The following is a 22,769-nucleotide window of genomic DNA, read 5'->3' as shown; positions in this document are numbered from 1 at the left end:
CACTTTATACCACAAAGAGGTATTTTCTCTATAGCACTGGATTACTTTTTGCTAAATATTCACCAAACTTTTCCGAATGTAGTTTCTTCAATGACATATTTGCTCTTTTCTCTTTATTGGCATATTACTCTCATTACGACATATGTTTTATTTTACTTTTTAAAAAGTTTATGATTCAGTACTATAGGAATTGCTCATTTCTCAAAAGATTTCTCAGGAATGCCCTGTAAAAGGTGTATTCTAAAAAGTTTTTATTTTGTGTGACAATGTTACAGAATTAGAAAAGAACATCAGGGGACTTCCCTGGTAGTGCAGTGGTTAAGAATCCGCCTGCAAATGCAGAGGACACAGGTTCGAGCCCTGGTCCGGGAAGATCCCACATGTTGTGGAGCAGCTAAGCCTGTGCGCCACAACTGCCGAGACTGTGTTCAAGAGGCTGCAAGTCACAACTACTGAGCCTGCATGCCACAACTACTGAAGCCCGTGTGCCTAGAGCCCATGCTCCGCAACAAGAGAAGCCACCGCAGTGAGAAGCCCGCGCACTGCAACAAAGAGTAGCCCCCGCTCGCCACAACTAGAGAAAGCCCATGCACAGTAACAAAGACCCAATGCAGACAAAAATAAATAATAAATAAATAAATTTTTTTAAAAAAGAAAAGAACATCAGTGTTTAATTCCCAACTGTCTGGGACAGAATTTTTGTGTGATTTAATCATGGCCCCCTCTGGGAAACAGACAACACCCCTGCTAAAAGCTGTGAACAATTTTCTCACAGACCTAATGGGATTAAGAACACCTGGGACTGGCTCCCCACCCTATTGATCTGACTCTCAAGCTGTGATAAACCTCACAACCAGGTATTCCATTATTGTACCACTCTGTTTTTTTTTTTTAATGCCTCTATCAACAGTGAGATCTTTAAACTGGTTTCCCACCAGGGCAAGTTTGAAATGAGACTGCCTTGTGTTTGCAATAAATAATTCCACCTGAGAAGATGTTTTACCAATGCCTTCAGGCGGACTGTCAACCACTGCGCCACCAGGGAAGCCCCCAATGCCTTCATTTGATAGCTGGTCTCTCTCTTACAAATGAAGAATGATTTCACTTGCACAGCGCCCAGTGTGTGAAGAGAACCCACGCGGGTGTCCACAGCATTATAATTATTCTCCACCTTTCATTCCTTGGGATATTTAGAAGGTGGTGAAATTAGAGCATAATGTTCTGCCTTTCTTCTTACGCTTTTGTTTCGCTTGTTAGCTCACCACCCAATGACTGATTAGATTAAGTGTCCCAGCTTGAAGCCAGAGTTTCCCTTCCAACCTCACCCCACCGCCCATAGATTCTGCTTCTCAGAGGGACAGGAGAGTGTAGAGCAAGTTGGGAAAAACTCTTAACAACTGCACAAAACCATGACGGTACCATAATGTCTGTTGGCTTCAGTGTTGGGATCTGACAACGTCTTCTCATTGTTGGAGTTCAGAAGTGGTGCTGCTGGCCTTAAATCGAAATTTAAAAAGAAATAACATTTTTTGGCTCTAACTCCAAACCAACAAAATAATCAAGGAAAGAGCATGAGAAAATCAGGAAGAGTTTTCTGAAGTGAGGAAAGTTTTACTCTCTCATTTGGAACTAATGCTTTCTTCAGCTCTATGATTATTTGACAAAAACCTTTTTGTGGTTGAAATAAGTGTCCGGGCCAAAGGGCACACAAACATGAGGAGTCCTTTATGAGGTGAATCCCATGTCAGGAGGGGATTCCTCATCCTGTTTCTTTCAGGAACAGAACGATAGTTTCCATGCTTTGGGATTTTAGATCTCAAGAACAGTAAAAATAGTACAACCATTTTTAAGGCAACTCTATTTTGCCAAGTAAGTAAAAACATTTTAAATTCCATCTACCATTATAATTTCATAAGGAAAAGTGTAGACAGGACATGACCTCAGAATAAAGCCATTCCTTCCCATGAAGGACAGTTGGCAATCTTCCACTGAGACACAGACACACACGCATACACACACACACACACACCCCTACACCGCTCACACCCAAGGTCCTAATTTTTCTGAGTTTGCCAAGAACCACTGAAAACTTCCTAATGACAGGAATCCCTCCAGACAAGTCTATCCACACCCATAGGACAGCCACCCCTCTTCCAAGCACACTGACCTGGACATCTCCACCGGCATCTGCTTGGCTTTGAAAGACAAAGAAAAGAACCAAAGTCAGTATAAAGAACCCACAACCATATCAGACAGGAACACTCATTTCAACCATATTTGACTTGTTTGAAGATTGAATACCCATAAAAAGAGAGAACAGAACGCCAAATATATTCGCACTTTTTTAAAAAGGAAAATAAACGAAGCAGGTCTTCTCTTGGTCTTATACCAAGAGATTTCACATCATGTTCCCTGAAATTTGACATTTCGACTGTTTTAGCCAGAAGCAACTTCCCGTCATGGAATGTGATGGAGAGGAAGACAACAGCACAGGAACCAGATGAGCCAGATAAACGGACAACTATTTCTTTGCTTCAAGACCACTCCAAAAGTAAAGGCTTAATCAATCCCCGAGCTTTTAATTCCAAACTGGCCTGAGGCCAAGGCCAGACTCAGCCTTAGGACTGTTTTCCCAGGGGGGGCTGCCCCTTTCCTGCTTTAGGAAAAAACCCTCCTCATCCCATCTGTCTCCTCCCATCCCAGGCAGCAGCACTAACAGGGATAAGCAACCCGTCTTATCCCCCCAAAATTTTTGCAGACTTTACCGGTGCTGTGCCCTTTTGCTTGCATCTTGCTTAATTGACTCTGATTCCTGAGTGTCCATGAGTAATCCTGGCTTCCCTCCACACGTGGCTAACCCCAAGCACAGGGTAGAAATCGTGGCACAACCAGAAGATTAACTGGGAGGCATTAACTGGGAGCGTGTGTGGGTGTTTCCACCCATGCCCAACTCTACTAACTGTAGGACTAGATGTTGCCAAAGCCACACGAAGGGCTGCTTCTGACCACATGTAGATGCAACTTCCCCCCAGATTCATCTTTTCTGGGGAGCCCAACTAAGAAAGCAATTGCTTTCACTTTTGCCTAGCTAAATCCAGGGGTGGTAAAATCTCCACACCCACCAAAGCCAAAATCTTTGGTTATCAAGGTGACACCCCAGGAGGAAAATGGCTGTCGTCAGGCACATGTCCTCGACCCTCACTGGAGCAGAGCACTAGCCTCCCGTGAGGCTGAAACCCCTCACATCCATGACGGGTTTCCTGGCAGGGCAGCCTGTCAGAATGGAATGAAAGGACTGTGCTCACCCTTGGCTTTCTTCAGAAAATAGCATCTGGCCCCAAGTATCAAGGTGGTAATGATCACTCCGATGACAACCACTGCGATAAGTCCTTTCTTCCAGGGGGCAAGATAGACTGGAAGTGCAAAAAAATTTTAAATAGATCAGTTTTTCCTCTGCCAGCAAGAAATAATATCATCTCTAAGCAGCAAATAAGACTGATTTTTATATCCTTGTAACTGATGTCTTTCACTGAGCATCTACCTCTGAGGGACTCTGTGTTCATAGGAGGGGCAGAAATAGTTGTTTCTGCTATAAAACGAGTCAGTGATGGTCTGAAAGGACCATAGGACTGAAGGAGACTCTTCATAGGGTGTCTGTTCACCCTTCCTCGTTCTCCATAAATCACCCTCTGCCCACATAGGTGGGCTTCTCTAAAACCATGTCTGTTCTGCATGACCCACTCCTCTTGACCACAGGTGGTCCATGGGCGCACATTTGACCCAAGCTGGTGTCTCTCCACCGAGAATTTGTAATTAGGACTGTGTGAAATACTTCTAATTCCTTATAATAATCAATTCCTGTTTTATACTTAATTTGAGTGGATTTTTATTACCTGAAACCAAAGAGCCTGGCAAATGTGCTGTTCCCTTAATCCTCAGTAAAATGCACCAAACTCCCACCCACTTCCTCTGACAAGTGCTTTTCTAGCCTTGCCCTTGGAGCTCACACGACATTTTGCCATTGAGACCTCGACTCACCTCTGACTGTCAGGGTGTTGCTTTGGAGGACATTTTTGGAGAGACTGGCTCTGTTGGAGGCCGTGCAGTAATATCGTCCCTCCTGCTCCTTGCTAGCCTTTGGCTCGTGCCAAATGGCATGGGTGTCATTCAAGGTGACTTGGTAGAAGGGTTTGCCCTCCTTTTCTTTGTAAAACTTGTATGTGATGGGACTAGATCCTTCATTCACAGAGCATCGAAGCACAATGGGCTTCCCAGACTCTACCTCCTCATTCAATAGGATAGAGAGCTTGACTTCATCCACTGGGGCTGGAAAGCAGGAAAGGGATTAGCACTGAGAAGAAAAGTGGGGAAGAGGAAGAACCTGACACGGCCACTGGTCAAGACCAGCTATCTGTGTCTGTGACTCAGACTTGGACTTTGCCTTTTATTCAAGTCACTTGTGTTATCCCACGTTCTTCACAGTTCCTCCCCCGATTAGCCCAGAAGGGCAGCAATGGACACCTCCTGCCCTCACATATTGATTAGACACAGGATGCTAGGGACACCTCCCTTCACTTACCACCTCAAGTATTACTGACCACTTAGCTCAACTATACGATTAACTTATGTGTTCTGCTAGGGTCTGTTCTGGGTGAGTCTGTGTGTGAGACTGTGTGTAAGTGTGTAAGTGAGAGTGTGTGTGTGTGTGTATCTGTATCTGTATGTGATTCCTCTCCCTCTGCTTACAAAGATGCATGGCACCTCCAGATCTTACGAGCAAATAACCTTGACGCACTGCCTTCTCGAGCTCTTGTCCTGTTTCTCTCCTCCTTTGAATGATCTAAACCAATTGCCTGCATGTCCTCATTTCCCACTTTCTTATTAGCCTGGAAACCTGACTTCTATCCCTCTGCTTCTGAAACTGCTCTGTATCTCTGGTTTTGAAGAAACTCAAAGATGACCTGACCCCTGACTAACTCATCCCTGTGTTCCCTGCAGGTCCAATCCATGGTAGATGTTCTTTCCGTCTTCCCATCCTTGGCCTCCCTACAGCTCTCGCCTGTCACCCAGCCCTTCCTTTGGAACTCAGCTTTCCCTGGGCTTCTGTGAAGCCTCACACTCTGATTCTCTTACCTCCTCACCTGCCACTCCCTCTTTATTTACCATTTTTTCTTCCATTTGCCCCTTAAATGTGGACTTTCTGCAAAATTCAGTCCTCAGTTTGCCGTCTCCATTCTCGTCTTTGGTGATTTCATCTACATTATAGCTTCTATTTGCGAATTTAACACATAAACTTATGGCATTTAATGCCTAGATATATAGCTCTAGTCCAGGTTACTCCCCTGAATTCCAAGTCTTGACTTTTACCTGCACATTTCCACTGAGAAGCCCTGCCAGCCTCTCATTCCCAGCAGATCCAAGAAGAACTCATCTTGCTCCTATAGACAGACCCTTTCACTCCATGTTCAACCATTAAGATTCTGATCCTAAACTGTCTTCCCAAGTATGTTCCTGCTAGTGTCAGAATGAACCGATCAGCAGACCAGCATCTGATTTATGAATCACCCTCGTGTGAGTGCAGGGCGTGGCCAAGACCATGGAGCTGCCGATCCAACGAAAGGGGGCACCAGGCCTGGGATGGGATGGTGGGGGTCAAGCACAAGGACAGACTCCTGGAGGGTGCAGCCTGACCTGACAGCCTGTCTTCTTGTGAAGCACAAGCAGGTGGTGGCAGGCCAGGCTCAGGAGCCAGACTGCCTGGCCTCAGTTCCCGACCCTATTGCCCACCAGCTGTTTATCTTAATCCCTGGTTGCCTCATCGTAAAATAAGGATGATATTAACATGGGGCTTACATGGCTATTGTAAGTATGAATGGGAATAATTTACTAACAGACTTCACATGGGGTTGGACATGTGGTCAGAGCTCAGTAAATATTAGCCACTAATACTGACTCACTTCAAACCAAGAGTTTCACATGGGCTTCTACGTTAGCTTCTTAAGGTACTGTAAGGTCTGAAGTCTCCACTCCTTCTGACTGATAGGACCAGCAGGTTAATCTTCCCAAGACCCCATTCTCAGCATGCCCTCCTTCTCTCTTCTGGCCCTTCTCTGCACACAGGACAAACCCCCAACTCCTAAGGCTGGCAGCTGATGCCCTTTACAGTTAGGCTCAGTTACTCTACCAGTTTATATCCAATGACTCTCCATTCCCAATCTTTCTTTCCAGGCATCTGACTTACCCACAGCCTTTAGAGCTGCTCCCTGGAGCCTTTTGACCACCTATTTGACTAGGCTGGGGACCATCTCTAGCCCTCTCTGCCCACCCACTGTTGAACCCTGGCTCCTGACCCAGCTCTTCCCACTCAAGCTAGATGATATCTTTCATGCCTTAAATTCCTATCACCATCATTGTAAGGAGAGCTCGTGTGACCATTAAAGATGTGTTGCCTGGTAACATTTTTTTCTATATTTGTTTGCACTGTTATTCAAATATGTTAAATTGTTTCTTCACTATTTAATCAGGAGATCCTGTGTTTATATCATTGTTTATATCCTGTCATTATATCATTGAAAACAAAGAATATGTCTTCTTTTTCTGTATGCCCTACGGCATGAGAGGCTTAATATATATTGATGTTAATTTGAAAAGTATTGTTTCTCTTAGGCTATACATTAATAGTAGGAGGAATCAGGGAGTTCCCTGGTGGCCTAGTGGTTAGGGTTCCGGGCTTTCACTGCAGAGGGCATGGGTTCAATCCCTGGTCGGGGAACTGAGATCCCACAAGCTGCACGGCATGCCCCACCCACCCCCACCCCCCCAAGAATAGTAGGAGAAACTACTGTCCAACTCAAGATGTCCACATGGCACGTGTAGACAAGCAGTTATTAAACAAAAAGGAGGAGGATGAAGAGGAAGCCTTTTTAAGCTTTTTACAACAAGATGCAGAACGTCTCAGAGATGCAAGTAATGGGCACTCCTAAGGCCTCCGGAAAGGTACAAGACAGAGGCTTGAGGAAAACTATCCATCTCAGGACAATGGTATATTTCTCTTGAGTATGAGAGTCCTAGTGACTGTTAGCCTGAAGCTCTGACTGCTGTGGGTTCCACACACAACAGAATTTGCCCCGTCGAGGGTCCATGGTAGAGAAGAGCTCTGGTCTACAATTCTCAGAGAAGACTGTCAGTTCATCTAAACATGAGCAAATGCTAAGGGAGCCCCAAAGCACAACTTCTGTGCTTCCTCAACTTGGGACACTTTACGCTTATGATTTCAGCAGTTCACTTGAAAGGTTCTGGAAAAGGATGACACTGGCCACACTGATAACCCCCAGATATTTTCCGGCTCCATTTACTTGGGCCTTGGTCTGCTTTGCCACACGTCACGTCCATGGACTTTGCACAAGTACCACCCACTATTCTTGTCCACCCCAAACCTTTGAAAATGTGAACTAAAGCCCCAGTCCCACATGGATTCTTCTTCCCACATGACTTACCTATCACCTTGACCTGCAGAAGTTCGCTGACCAGTTTGGTATGGGAATGGCAATTATCCGCGATGCAACGGTATTCTACATCTTTCGTTGGGTTATCTTTGAATATTGCGGGCTCATTGGAGCCCACGCTCTGACTCGCCAAAGTCTTACTTGCTTTTGAAAGCTGATAAAAAATGGGTGAGGTTCCGTTTATGGATTGACAGCTGACTTCTATGGTCTGTCCTTTTATCACCTCAGACCTGGAGTCATGAAAAATACTGGGCTTGGAAAGCATTTCTAGAACGACAGAGAGAGAGAAACAATCTGAAGCAAAACATCCAGCCTAAGGGATTCCGTCTCCAAACTCTGGGCTTGGCTTTCTCTGTCATTACTCGAATTTAAAATGCCTGCCTGCCTTATCTACCTTTGGAGGACTGCTTTAAGATTCTTGAGGAGGGAGAGGGAAAGAAAGTAATATAAACAAAAAAGGACGGCACAAATTCAGGAAGAACATTACATCCCCCTAAATATATGCTTGTATTTTCACATATCTTATGTGCACATACACACACACTCATATCTTTTTTTTCGTATTGAGAAAAGACACAAGAAAAATATTAAAAAATACAAGTACCCAAACAGAATATATTTTAAAACAAATTCTCATTGCCTCAGCCTCTCCTGATAGTAAATTTCATGCCTCAGAAACAAGAATTATACTAGGTTATTATTTAGAAATTAGCTTATTTATAAAGCTAATAAAATGAAACGACCTCCTCCCGAGAGCTACAACAACAAAAAGAATTACAATGGAACGACCCACATTCGTCTCTTACATTATTTCCTTGTGAGGTAGATGACTGCTAAAACCCTGCTTTGGTTGAGACTAAAATCTTGGCTGGATTTAAACTGAAGGCTAAACTGAAGGATCATGATGCGTAAGAACAGTGACGGTGACAGCTTGCCTGGTGCTCCACATCCATTTAGAACCCCGCTGCTCAAAGTGTGGTCCAGGGCCCAGCAGCACAAGCATCCCCAGGGCACTGGTGAGAGATGCAAAACCTGGCCCCATCCTGACCTGCGCTGTGCCCGGTTTTGCATGCACATTCAAGTCGAAGAAGCCCGGCTCTGGGTGGTCCAAGTACCTACTTCTGCCCACTGGGAGTCCTAGCCCTTCGGGTGAGCCAGGATAGGGATCAAAAGCTGGAACTTAGATCTTAAAGTTTAGTGTCAACTAAGCAGTGTTTCCTCCCTGACCCTTTGGTGGCTGCCTGTTCAAGCAGCAGAATCTTGCCGATTCAGAGGCCACACCATCAGCATAGAGCCACAACAAAGCCATGAATGTGACTTTTGCCAACGACATTTTCCTTGATGCCTCTCTCCTGCACTCTGAGCAGAAATACCCACTTGCTGCTGTTTGGTCTCTCGTTTCCACTCCTCTCTCTTTCCCCCGGGTTCTTACCCCGCCTCAGTCTGAACCGCCTTCAGAACACAGAGGGTGGCGCCTGGCAAAAAATTCCCTTTCTCCCATTTAGTTCCAAGACCCTCAGAGCCAGCGAGGACGTACTCACCACACACAGCTATCTGGACCGCGTTGCTACTCTTGACCACCTTGCCAATGCCCGCGACGCAGGTGTATGTCCCACTGTCCCGCTCTGAGGCTATCTTAGTGAAATTTTGAGCCTGCGACACAACCACGCCTCCCTTCTGGATGGTGAAGTTGGCTGGAGGTGCCCCTGGGATGGAGCACCACAGGTTCAGGCCTTCCCCCTGATCCAGACGTGTGGCGGAAGATTCCAGCTTTGGCTTGGAAAACAGCTCTGAAAAAAAAACAGTGAGTGGGAATGGGGTGAGATGTTTCTGGGTACCGGCCCGAAAGCCCATTTATGGAGAGGCCTTCGGCCCAGCTGCTTTTGACAGAACCATTTCCCAACTTCCTGCACAAAGTTTTCCTTTGCTTCTCATGTACCTGACGATCACACAATTGAAGAGCCAGGGTTCATTCTTCACCTGGGATTCCAGTGGCAGGTTTGCCTCCCTCATTAATCCAATTTATTTCACAGACATGGATTAGAAAAATTTTGCAACTTGTAATGCAGCAAGTAATGACTCAGACATTCACCCATTTATTCATCCACTCACTCATTTCATTCCCCAAGTATTTATTTCAGGCCATCTCTGTGCTTGGCATAGGAGAGACAGCAATGAAAAAGAAACAGTCCTCGACTCCAAAGTTCTTAAGTCTCGCGGGTGATTCAGATAGTGTTTGCAGTAGAGCTCACAGAGGGGACACAGAACCTAGACTTGAAGAATCAGGAAAGAGCTCCTGGAGGAAGTTATCCAGGCAAAGATGGAAAGTATCACAGGCAGAGAGAATAGCATATGGAAGGCCTGGCAGGAAGTTCAAGCACCTCAAAGTTCAGGCAGCCTGGCACATAGTGGGAGTAGAAGAAGAAGGCTTGTAGATCTTCAAGGAACTTGGGAACCACAGAAAAAAGCGTGGGTTATGTCCTCAGGGCAGTGGGAACCATGGAGGGTCGGGGTCAGGGGAATGGCATCGGATGTGTGTTGCAGGGAGATCTTTGGGAGGAGAATGGATGGGGTTGGAGGGGCCCAGACTGGAAGCAGGAGGCGATGTAGTCCAAGCTTGAAGCAGGGTCATGGTATGGGGTTGGGGACAAGTGGCAGCTTGGCCACCATCCCTCCAGCACTCCCCATGGAGAAGAATGAAGATGCCACCTGAAGCCTCCCAAGGTCAAACACTTTGTAAACTATAACATGCTATGCTACTGTAAGGAGTTATTAGTACCATAATGTAGGTTGGATGTCAACAGTAGTAAAGACTGAGGCTGTATTTCAAGAAGTCTTGCCATCTCCTAATTTAAGTATCCCCTGAACTATATCAATATTTTATAATTATGGTGAATGTCTTTACTTTCAGCAGCAGGGAAATTACTAATTAACTACTTAACCATTGTGGAGACTTGGATCCTTCGTGTAAGCAAATGTACAGTGACTTCATGGTTATGACCCTTGATGCAGAAAGAAGAAGGAGCCAGTAATGCTTGACACTATCTTCATATTAAGAAAGAGACTGAGACTCAAAGTTTCTCTTAGGAAACCTTCTTAGAGGTTTGAGAATGCAACTAGGAGTCAGGGACCAAATTCTACCTTTGGCTCTAAATTTATCTGCCATAGAGGTTTGGAAGTAAAAACCAACACTGTCATCGTCTTCACTGATATTCCACAGATGGAAATAGAACTCATTTCCATCATAACCAGTCCACGGTGTCTTCCTAGTTTCCTTGACAGGGAATAAAATAAAACCGCAAGTAAGGTGATATCCCAGTAATTAATTCATTAAGGCACGTTCCATCTCTCTGTCCTTCCATATAATAAACATCGACTTACCTCTTTTCAGATCACCATCAAAAGCTCTAGGTTAGGAGTGGGGAAAAGGAACCAAAGAAACTGACCTCCTTAAGTGCCTTACGATCTCATTGGACAAACACCAAAAAATGTGAAAAAAATGACAGGAAGAATCCCACAGCAATGACTCTACATTTAAAAACACGTAAACAGGGACGTCCCTGGTGGTGCAGTGGTTAAGAATCCGCCTGCCAATGCAGGGGACACGGCTTCGAGGCCTGGTCCGGGAAGATCCCACATGCCACGGAGCAACGAAGCCCGTGCGCCACAACTACTGAGCCCGTGTGCCACAACTACTGAAGCCCACACACCTAGAGCCCACGCACTGCAACAAGAGAAGCCACCACAATGAGAAGCTTGCGCACCGCAATGGAGAGTAGCCCCTGCTCTCCGCAACTAGAGAAAAGCCCGTGCACAGCAACGAAGACCCAATGCAGCCAAAAATAAATAATAAATAAATAAATTTATTAAAAAATAAAAACATGTAAACAAAAATGCAAAAAATATAAAACAGCTTGCTAGGGTGGGTGCACAGTGGTTTAGAATTAGGAATACGATGTTGTCAGGGAATGTCTGTTTGTAAAGGAGGTAACGTAAACAGACCAGCTGGACCATCATGGGGGTTAACAAGGATGGGTCTTTTGTTCACTCACTGAACAATTATTTACTGAGTTCCTACAATGTGCCAGGCTCTGTGCTAAGTATCAATGTTGTCAGATGAATTGAGCCACAGACCTGGTCCTTCAAGAGCTCACCCAGGGCGGTGGAGAAGGATGCTAAATCTTTATAGTGACAGTTGACATGAAGACATGAGAAGAGTGTGATGGGGACTGAGGTGTAACCATGGGACTCTGCCTGGGGGAGCCTAGAGGGAGATTTGCGGCTTGGTCTTTAAGGACAATAGAGGTTTTCCAGTGGCCAAGGGGAAAGGATGCTCCAGGCAGAGTGGGATGGGATGTTTGGAAGAGGGTGGAGTCAAGGTGAAGGTAATAATGATGTCGAATAGGTGCTTCTCCTACAGGTTGGCTGAAGGATGAATTAGAGCCGAGATGCTTGGGGAACCCCTGCAAGCATCCTGGTGTGAGGGCCAGAGTTAGGGTGTGATTGTGGAGACAAGATGAAAGGGCAGAGTTGAGAGTCCTGGCAGCACTTGGTGGCAGATTGGGTCTGAAAAGGTGGACAGTGAGGGGTGAAGGAAACCCACTTTCAAGCCGAAGACAAATTACTAATTCAATGATTTTTATGTTCACAAAATTATTGTGATTCTCCAGCATCACTACATAGAGCCACTTACAGTGAAGCTTGATAGCAACAGAGGAGTGGAAAACCAGATGCGTAAGTGGGCCTGGAGCCATGTCCAAGGGCTTGCAGCACTTGAACGTGGGGGCGTTGCCTGCCAGCCCTGGCCTGGCTCCGGTAGCTCTACGTGGAACAGGACCACAGAGCACCAGGCTGAGGGGGTGGGAGAGGCAGGCCGAGTCTAACGCTCTGCTTTCTTGGGCCAGGGCGACTCATCTCCTGGTTGACTTGTGTCCCCACATGACTTGGACTTCTGGATGTGGGGGATCAGCTACAACAATAGTATCTTATGGTCCAAAGATGCTTTACGTTTCCCTCAGGTAGGCTGGCCTGAGGGGTCGGGGTGCTGCTCTAACTGGTGAAACGGCCCATGTGTTTGTCACGTGGTCCCTGCAGCTCCCACAGCAGTACACCCATCCCTTTAATGTAGTGGTTCATTGCATTGCATTCTCATGATCTATTTATGTCTGTGAATTCTTCGAAGGCAAAGCTTGGCCTTAGGCAGCTCCCCATCCCCCAAAAGTTGCCCAGCCTGCAGAAGGTGCTCAATATATGTTGAACTGAATACTGTTCTCTAATGAGATAATTATATTTTATCAGTGAACAGTATGTGCCATCAAAACACTTGTCATTCTCAATAATAAACTAAATTGCTAGCAGGGTCCAACACATGCCAATCACCTGGTTGGGTAGTTGGCAGCCTACCTGTGATACTGGTGACTGTCACTGTGACTATACACTCTATGCTTGGCACAGAGGAGGCTTTCAGTAAATGAGTGAACAAATGATGAATGAATGCACACTTTCACTTGGGAACCAAGAAGTGCCGGCTCTCTCTGCCTCTGGAACACTGTTAGCCAATGCTCATCTGTTCAGCCAACAGATAGGTATTGAATGCCTAGTATGTGCCAGGCACTGTTCTAGGTGTTCAGGATATAGCACTGGATAACATAGATAACGTCCCTGCCCCCATCAGCTCACATTCTAGTGCGTGAATACATACAATACACGGGAAGAGGCAGAGTACTTTTTTTTTTGGCCGCACGGCTTACGTGATCTTTGCTCCCCAACCAGGGATCAAACCTGGGCCCCAGCAGCGAAAGGGCCAAGTCCTAACCACTGGACCGTCAGGGAATTCCCAAAGTAGAGTACTTTTTGAAAAGTAAAGCCAGGAAAAGGAGGAAGGAGTCCAACGGAACTTTTAGGTACATGGGTTTGGAACTCTAACAGGCCTGGGGGTGACCCTTGCTCTAATTGTTGGGTGAGTGACCTAACCTCTCAGCTTCAGCTTCCACCTCCATAAAGCCAGGATCATAATTCTTAACTTATACTACAGTTGTGAGCTTGAAACGAAAATGTACGTAAACCAGGCATACAGTATTCAACAAAGAGGAATTGGGACTATTATTTTTGAGTTTAGTCATGCTTTCTCATCCCTGACCCTGTCATAGGACCGGCACACGGATACAGGGATCTAGCATAGTATTTGGCACAGAGGAAAGAAAAATGTGATGTAATAATAGAAACACCAGCTGACACTTCACTGAGCGCTTACTCTATATGCGGCCCTTTATGGCAGGGTGATGTCTTTTGGTCCTTGTAAGAGTCCTAGAGGGCTGTCATTATCCCCATCTCAGAGTTGTGGCAAGGAGAAGGTCAATAACGCACCCAAGGTCACAGAGGTACTGAGTGGCCGGGTTGGGATCTGATGCCACAACCTGCACCCTCAACCACCACAGTGAGCGGTTTACTTGCTCTGTACTGACTTTTCCCCACCAGCACCATGGCCCTGCCTGAGCACATTCATTCAGACCAGCAGGAGCAGAAGGGTCAGCTCTCACTGCCCATCCTGGATTTCAGCACAGCAGCTTCTTGAGCCCACCATATGCTGACACCCTCCAGCAGCAGCCCTACCTGTTATGTTGACCACGATGCTGCTGACCTTGGATATGCGGCTGGCTTCCACTTTGCACGTGTAGTTGCCGTTGTGCTCCACTGTGGCCATCACTGAGTACACGGCCTCGTTGCCGTGCCTGCTGTGTGCTACAATCGCCTTGTCCTTCTGGATTATGATTTCCGGAAACGACTGGGCCAGGTGCGTCACTTGAATGGTGCACTTGATGTGGAGATCATCCCCTTCTATGATCGTTCCCTTGGGGCTGATGTGGAACTTGGGATTAGAGAAGGATTCTACAAGAAGAGGACAAGCTGGTTGGATTCAGGTTCAAACCTGGGTGAGGGGGAAAGGCACTTCCTCCCCTTTTCTTTTCTTTTTCATATCAACAACAGTTTTTCCTTATTAATTAAAAAAATTCAACCTTTCCTCTCAAAAACCGTTGCCTAGGCTGCTTTGATGCTCCCACCCTTCTAGATCATTCTTGCATCTTCAGCCTTCTTCTTAACTTCAGTTCTCTAACTTTCTTGAGCTTCCCAAAGGCCAAACCATCTTCCCTAGATCTCATCTACAGAACTTTCTTCAAATGACCTCAGAAATAATCACAGCAGTGACAAACAGACTCTCCCCCTGCCCACCAAGGATTTCCTAGGTAATTATCACACCATTTCATGGACCTCTGGCATTTCAGCCTAGATATTCCATCACTTTCCGAAGTGCAGCTTCGTGGAAATGCATATTTAAATAACTGTATGCCCCCCAAAAGTGATTTCTAATCTAGTCTACCTCTTTTGTAAAAATACTGGTTGTGACAGACTAAATTGATTTCATGACTCATGCAGTTTGAAAAACACTGCTTTAATAAAATATGGATATGGGTCAGATATCAGGGTGTTGGATCTTCAGGAGATGGTGAGAGAAATAGGGCCAGGCCTTTGCTCCCACCAAAAAAACAGCAGTGCGTAAGGGAGTATGTACACAGATTACAATTATGTAAAATGCAGATAAGAACATTAAAAAATGCCAAAAGTGAATTCAGAGTAATATAATACTTTAATATTCTTTTTTTTTTTTTTACTGTAAAGTCATTTCAATTCACAATAAAAAGGTATAATTTTAAAAAAGTCTTTTCCTGAGTAAAAGTCAAAAAGAGAGAGCATCTAACTAACTCCAGGTGCACCAGAGATCTAAATGCGGGAGAAAAAAAAAAATTAAAGCACAGAAACAGTAAAAGAAAACATAGGTGCATTTTTTCTTTAATAATCTTGGAGTGTGGAGGAACTTTAGGTGTGAATCACAGAACTGGATACCGTAAGGAAAAAAGATGCATAGATTTTTTTTTTTTTTTTTTTTTTGGCTGTGCTGTGCAGCTTGTAGGATCTTAATTTCCAGACCAGGGATCGAACCTGGGCCTATGGCAGTGAAAGTACTGAGTCCTAACCACTAGACAGCCAGGGAATTCCCAAAAGATGCATAAATTTGATTAACTAAAGATTAAAAGCTTCTTCATGGAAATAAAAAATAGGACACATGACAAACTGAGTAAAATATTTGCATAGTACCTGAGAAAGAGCACATTCCTTTAATTTATAAAGGGCTCAAACAAATCAACCAGAAGTGGCAAATATGGGCAAAGTGTGTATGAACCAGCAGTTTATGGGGGCAGAAATGTAACAGACCAATAAACATAAAAAGCATACTCAACCTCACGGAAGACCAAAGAAATACAAATCACAGCAATGCTATATCACTGCACCTCAATCAGATTGCCAAAAATAACAAAACATTGATAATATTCTGTGTTGGTGAGGATGTGGGAAAATGGAACACTTTTGATGGAAATGTTCATCCATTTGGAGGAGCACTTTGGCGATATCTTTCAATACTGAAAATGCACAAAACATTTGAATCAACAATTTGACCAATAAATAATAATAAAATACTCACAAAAGTACAGAAGGTATAAGTTATAAGTATAAGCAAGATTGTCTTAATAGCAAAAAAGTGGGAAAATACCTAAATGTCCATCAATAGAAAACGAGGCAAATATATTAGGGCACAGGATTCTGAGTTGCCACTAAAATGATAAAGATCTGTATTTCCTGATATGGACAAAAGTCCACATATGTTATGGTTGTTAAAAAGAAGTTATAAGGCAGAATGTTTGACTGGTCCTATTTTTTTGTAAAAGCAAAGAAAAACAAGCAAAAATTGTGTATGTACATGATGAATGAGCAGAACAAGTCTAGAAGACCACACAAGGGTTTTCTCTGAGTAGTGGTACTTACTATGAAGACTGTCACTTTATACTTTATATAGTACCATGTTTTCTGAAAATTTAACCCACACCACGTATTATAATAAGAAACATATCGTATATACGAAATACTATATATACATAATACTATATAGTAAATATATACACATAAATAAAGTATTATGCATGCACGTCGGGCAGAGGTGAAGTAAGGTACCAAAAGCAGAGGGTCGTTTATGATAAGCTTTAGGGCTCCTATCCCGAATACATTTGCGGCTCTCTGCAGTAGACTGTGCCTTCTCCTGATTCCTCCCTGCTTCACAACTGCTTCCCTCTCAGGTCACCGGGAGCTGCTGTTTGCCTAACCTGGAGCTCTGAGCTCTCTCTGTCCTGGACACTGACACCCAGGCTCCCCTCTGCTGTTGCCTTTCTCTCCTGAGAGCATTTCTCAGGTCACCTCATTTGCTTCCTATTTGTCCAATGTCTTGGAGATGGAAGGGTGGGTAGAAGAGTGGAGTCCCTCATCAAATGTGGGAGGCAGAGGGACTTCCCTGGGGGTCCAGTGGGTGAGACTCCACGCTCCCAATGCAGGGGGCCTGGGTCCGATCCCTGGTCAGGGAACTAGATCCCGCACGCATGCCGCAACTGAAAGTCCGCATGCCGCAACTAAAAAAGATCCCGCGTGCTGCAACTAAGACCCAGCGCAGCCAAAATAAATAAATTAAAAAAAAAAAAAAAAAAACCTGGGCGGCAAAGGCTGAGGACCTGGCCCCCCTTCCCTCTGGATCCCCTCCAGATCCTACTTCCTGGTGTCTGATCCTCACTGGCTTAAAGCCATGGTTTCCAAACTGCAGGTCACACAAGGCATCATTTCAGGGAGTCGAGGCCAGTGCTTTAAAAAACTGAAAGAGAATAGAAAGAAAAATAGCAAAATGCATCATATATTAAGGTTACGTGTTGTTGGGAAATATATATGTATATATATATCTTTAACTGTGTCACAGTCAGAAAGTTTGAAAAACATAAAGTGATTAAGAACAGTCTTGAGACAGCAGTCCAGCCAGAAGGCCCCCCAGCCCCTTTCCAATTCTGGGCTCTTCCTCCCCAGACCAAACCAGCAAACCAGAAAGAATGATAAAAAGGAGAGTAGGACTCTGACCCCTCACGGTGACCAGTTCACTCCTGATGGATCTAGAGGGCTCCACGTGGGTCCCGGAAACGATCCTCGCTTGACATTGGAACCATATAGCATGGTCTTGCTCCTCAACTGTGAATTTCAGCGTCACAAAATTCTGGTTCTGGGAAGTTTTTTCTCTTTTTTGCTTGACGCCTTTTACATTTAGTTCGAATTTTTCAATTGTGAAATGTATTGGAGCTTTTTCCTCTGGGACAGAGCAGTTGACCATCACGACCCCGCCTTCTATGACCTCCTTCTTGTCCAGCGTCACCCTGGGATCGGACACTCCTTTGGGGGAAGAGAAAGTCCGTTAGTATGTTCGCTCCAGTGGCACAAGCGCCCCTCAGCTGAGTCACTGTGGCTGACCCACCTGAGGGTTCTTTTGTTTTGTTCCCAGAACCTCAGTGCTACCTACCAGGTAATTACTGAGCGAGTATGTTTCCAGCACCGTACCAAGTACTTTGAAAAATATAAAATATGTTTACGATGTGGTTGGTGCTTTCAATGTTTATAACTCCATTGGGAAGGCAACTGATAGAGTTAAAAACAAAACAAAACAGCCAGTATTTATGGATATTTTTGTGATTGTTGTTATAATTTATTGAATGCCTACCACAAGCTAGGATTGACTTTATATCCATGACCCGATTTTCTAATTCTCATAATAAAACTCTTGGGTGGGCAGGAAAGAGAAAGTTATGCCCATTTTACAGATGAAGAAGGTAATACTCAGAGAGGTTCAAGACTCATCCAAAAGCTCACAGCCGTCAAGCCCCAGAGCTGAGACTTGACTCCAGGTCTGTGTGACTCCAGAGCCAGAGGTTGGGGGGTCGGGGGAGAGGAGGGAGGCATGGCCTCTCAGTTCAAAAAGCAAAGCTGAAAATAACCAAGCATCAGAGTGTGTCATAGAGACAGTGAGTGACGGAGCAGTAGGGAAAGGAGGAGGCCCTCTTTGCCTGGGGGGATCAGAGAAGACCCTAGAGGAATCTTGAAGGGAGGGGGTTATTTGGACACATGAGGTGGGATGAGGGCTAAGGACAGGCATTTCAGGGCGCACATGTGCATGGGGATCTGCTTGTGCCAAGTGACAGGACTGGCTTTCAGGAGGGCCGTCCGGAGCCAAGGAAGGGCTGGAGGGGAAAATACAATGGGTGGTAAGCCAAGGTCAGATTCAGGGGAGCCAGGAGAGCCTGGCTGAGACTAGATGTCCCATCCAGCCCCCGTGGTCTGGGGATCATGAACTCCACCTTGGAGTCAGACAGACTTGCTTGTATCCTAAAACTGACTCTTCCTGGATGTGCCACCTCCCCCAGTCACCTAAGACTCATGAACCTTTTTTATTGACCCACCCAGGTCAGAGATGGAGGGCTGTCCTCTTGGGAAGGAGATCTGTACTGTGTTCTCACCACTGCTGTTACTCCTGGTGGCAGCTGTTTGAAAAGGTGTTGCCCTGCCCCACACGAGCTCCGCAAGGGACGGGGTCATGTCTTATTCATGGTTGGGTCCTCAGCCTGGCTCAGAGTGGGCACTCGATAAATGGTTGATGAATGAATGAATTGCCTTTTGTCTACTTCAAAAACCTATCATAATAATCAAGAGTTGGACAGGCCAACTGTGGAGTCAGATAGATCTTGGTTCTCACCCTGGCTCTGCCTTCTACGGGACCAGTCCACCCAACCTCTCCGAGTGCTAGCAGCCACACCTGTACATGGGAGGGACCAGGCTTATCTGCCAGTGCAACTGTAGGAGGAAAACACAACATGCGTAAAGCACTTAGAATTGTTTATCTCATGAGGGCCTGGTAAGTGGTATTCCTTATTACTGGAGGTAACAATAGTATGAATGACCATTCTGATCACAGAAGTGAGCTCAAAAGTGCAGAAATGACAGTTATGTCAGCAGCTGTCAAGGAGGCACAGGGCTGAATTCACAAACTGTATCCATTAAATCATCCAAGTTTGCCAGCGCATTTCTTTTCGACGTACATTTCCCAAACTCTTGGCCCGCCAATCTTTCCTCATCACTAACGTGAATACCTGGACCTGTTGGCTCCTCCCCTGTCCGCAGTGGAGATGGAGGAGGGCTGGTCTGCATCCCTGTGGCTGTTGCCCCTGGTGACACAAAGGGATGTCTGGCCAGCCGTGCCCCGACAGACCAGAGGACACCCAGGGAGGAACTGGCCTCGGGGGTGATATAGTCACGTTCTCCCCTGTGAGCCTCAAAGCCTGACAGGAAGGTGGCCAGAGGTTGTATACTTTTGAAAGGAAAACGCCCCCAAACACTTGCCCACTGGTTCTTCCTGCTTCTTGTTTGATGAAAGGGTTACTTCTTTCTAAGGATGGTCTGGGCAAGCACCTCGCACACGACGGGCCATTCATTCATCCAACACTCCATCACTAAGAAGGCTTCATCTGCTACCCATTTAATCCTCAAAACAAAACAACCGGGATTTCCCTGGTGGCTCAGTGGTTAAGAATCCGCCAGCCAATGCAGGGGACATGGGTTCGAGCCCTGGCCCCGGAAGATCCCACATGCTGTGGAGCAACTAAGCCCGTGTGCCACAACTACTGAGCCTGCACGCCTAGAGCCCGCAAGCCACAACTACTGAGCCCATGAGCCACAACTACTGAAGCCCGTGCGCCTAGAGCCCATGCTCCGCAACGAGAAGCCACCGCAACTTGAGAAAGCCCGTGCACAGCAACGAAGACTCAACGCAGCCAAAAATAAATAAATAAATTTATAAAAAAACCAAAAAAAACAAAGCAACCTTCAAGGGTACACACAGATTCCCAGTGATCTCTATTTTAGAGACAGGACATGAAGACCTGTCTTCAGGAGGTGGAGAATTTGACTGAGGGGCACTCTGCTGGGTTGGCAACCTCTTTCTCAGCTCTGCGCTTTCACTTTTATGCTACATCCCTTTTCTCTGTCCTCTGCCCCACTTCACCATCAAGCAAATTCCCACACGATCTTCTATATCTGGACCCAGTGTCCCTTCTTCCAGGAAGCCGTCCCTAACTTCACTAGGCAGAATTGTTTCCTCCCACCGCTGTGCTCCCAAGGCGCTCAGAACAGATGACTGTTGGACCGCAATGATTTGTTTACATGTCTCTCTTCCCCACAGGACTGTAACTGCGTCCAGAGCTAGGACCTGTCTGATGCATTTTCATGTCTAGCACCTATTTTTTTTTCTTGACTTGCAGCCTTGGGACATGCTTCTTGAAGGAGTAAATCGATGAATGAATGGACGGATGGAACTCTATGACCCAAATTTCCCACAATGATATTTCTCTTGTTTTTCCATCTCTATTTCTACTTGCTGTTTTCAACTGTTTAATTTATTCCACAGTCATTTATTGAGTGCCTACTGTGAGCCAGATTTTTGTTTGTTTGTTTGAGATACAAAATTAGACCAAACACCATCTCTTCCCTCAGGATCTCAAAATCCAGAAGAGCAGACAGATATGTGAGAAAGTTGCAATATCGAGTCAAATAGTAATTGCCGCTTATTGGAAACTCATTATGTGCTGGAAATTGCACTAAGCTCTTTACTAACAGGATATCTTTTAATCCTCTTAATAACTTCCTGAGCTCTGTAGTATTATTATCTCCATTTTACTGATGAGAATTTTAAAGTGTAGAGAGGTTAAGGGACTTGTCCAGATTGGAATCTAGGCAGAGTGACTGCAGAATCCAGAGTCAACACTCAGCCCCATGACCTTGATACCAATACCACTGAACGCAGAGAAAGCATAAGAGCTGTGAGGACTGGGACCATGGGGGAGATCAGTTTTGTTTGGGAAAGTGTCAGAGAAGAGATCATTGAGTTGAGTGTTGAAGGAGAAATAGTTCCCGAGGAGACGAGATGAAGAGGGTATTCCAGGGAGAGAAAATAGCATGTGCAAAGGCCTGGAGGTGAGGAAAAGCCTGGTGTACTGGGAGCATGTCTAATGCCTGCATTTCCAGGTTAGGAAAGTGTCGGGCAGATGAGTGAGAAGGATGATGGACGGGCAGGTAGGTCCGGTGTTACGACTCATTCGATCACCATGCTGGCTCCTGCATGTGTTCACGCTTCACCTGCCTGAGCTGTGTTCCATTCCAGGGACTCACCTCTCACCAACACCGGGTACTCCTCAGTCGTTTTCTCCTTGTTGTTCAGGATCACAGTGCATTTATATGTCCCTGCGTCATAGACCCGGGCTTGGGGAATAAAATAACTCTCTGTGTTCTCCATGGAGGAGACGTTGTGAAACAGCACGTCATCCTTGTAGAACAGCACCTGGTGCTGAGGCTTGACACTCGAGGTGGTGCTGACATCCACGACGCACTGCAGGGTCAGGTTCTCCCCGTTTTGCACCTCCTGCTTCGGCAGGATCTGCATGTGGATGCTGTTGATGGTGAAAGCTAAAGGCCAAGGGGAGGAGAGCAGACACACCTGTTATCTCAGAAACAACGTCACCACATCAGATTGGTATCATCACATCCATGCAGTATAGTGTCCAGGTGAGTAGTCCCAGGTGAGTAGTGAGTAGTGACTGTGTGTGGCGGGTCAAGCACGAGGCAGCTGATACTAAGCTGCTCATATTCCCACCATGACAAGGTGGCAGTCTTCGGAGTGTGACAAATAAAACATGTCCATAAGATGTATGCAGCCTGTGAGCTGCCGCATGGTGGCCCCTGGAGAGAGCATAGGATTCAAGTAGACAAACGTTCAAGTCCTGGCTCATCACTTACTGTGTGACCTTGGGTGATTAACCTCTCTGAGCTCAACTTTCTCATCTATAAAATGGAGTTATAATACCTACGTAGTAAGTTGTTGTAAGACTTACAGAAGACGAGCAGGAAACTACCTAGTGATTTCCTGGGTGTACCAGTGCCTGGTACACGGTAATTGCTTGATAAATGATGGCTACCACCATACTGAAATCACATGCTCACGTCCAGCCACTCCCCCAGCCCCACTCCACCCACCCACTCCCCCGCCTGAACAAATTAGCACAGTCTCAACTGGTGTTTTCTAGCTGATGAAGTCAGAAGCCTCACCAGATGGGTGAGAACTTGAAACCACTTTTTCTCATGCATCTTGCTTCCCGTTTTTGCTTTGGCTGCTAAAAAGTATAAGCCCCAAATTTTACCTCTAGCAACCTTTGGGATGCATTTTTCTGTGCTAAAAGAGTCACAGTTTTATTTGACTGCCATATTTTCCTCTCATTCTGATTTCCTTATTTATTTTATCCT

General features: G+C 45.6%; 1 protein-coding gene across 7 annotated transcripts in view; it reads right to left on the bottom strand.

Moving 5' to 3' along the window:
- PECAM1 (platelet and endothelial cell adhesion molecule 1) overlaps window positions 1-22,769 on the bottom strand; it is a 100,122-nt gene that overhangs the window by 23,734 nt on the left and 53,619 nt on the right. For all 7 annotated transcript variants that reach the window (XM_024760728.1, XM_024760726.1, XM_024760727.1 and 4 more), the window contains 9 exons: window positions 21,642-21,935; window positions 17,514-17,819; window positions 14,118-14,393; window positions 9,047-9,295; window positions 7,497-7,772; window positions 4,039-4,326; window positions 3,306-3,413; window positions 2,168-2,195; window positions 1,420-1,496 (listed from right to left, as the gene is read on the bottom strand). In XM_024760728.1, coding sequence (XP_024616496.1) covers window positions 1,420-1,496; window positions 2,168-2,195; window positions 3,306-3,413; window positions 4,039-4,326; window positions 7,497-7,772; window positions 9,047-9,295; window positions 14,118-14,393; window positions 17,514-17,819; window positions 21,642-21,935 — 1,902 coding nt within the window. The remainder of the gene's footprint in view (window positions 1-1,419; window positions 1,497-2,167; window positions 2,196-3,305; window positions 3,414-4,038; window positions 4,327-7,496; window positions 7,773-9,046; window positions 9,296-14,117; window positions 14,394-17,513; window positions 17,820-21,641; window positions 21,936-22,769) is intronic.

Source organism: Neophocaena asiaeorientalis, unplaced genomic scaffold (genome assembly GCF_003031525.2).
Source record: "Neophocaena asiaeorientalis asiaeorientalis breed wild unplaced genomic scaffold, Neophocaena_asiaeorientalis_V1.1 scaffold30, whole genome shotgun sequence".
In the NCBI taxonomy this organism is placed as follows: Eukaryota; Metazoa; Chordata; class Mammalia; order Artiodactyla; family Phocoenidae; genus Neophocaena; species Neophocaena asiaeorientalis.
The sequence above is the reverse complement of the archived record's forward strand: the minus strand, read 5'-3'. Positions and strand labels throughout refer to the sequence as shown.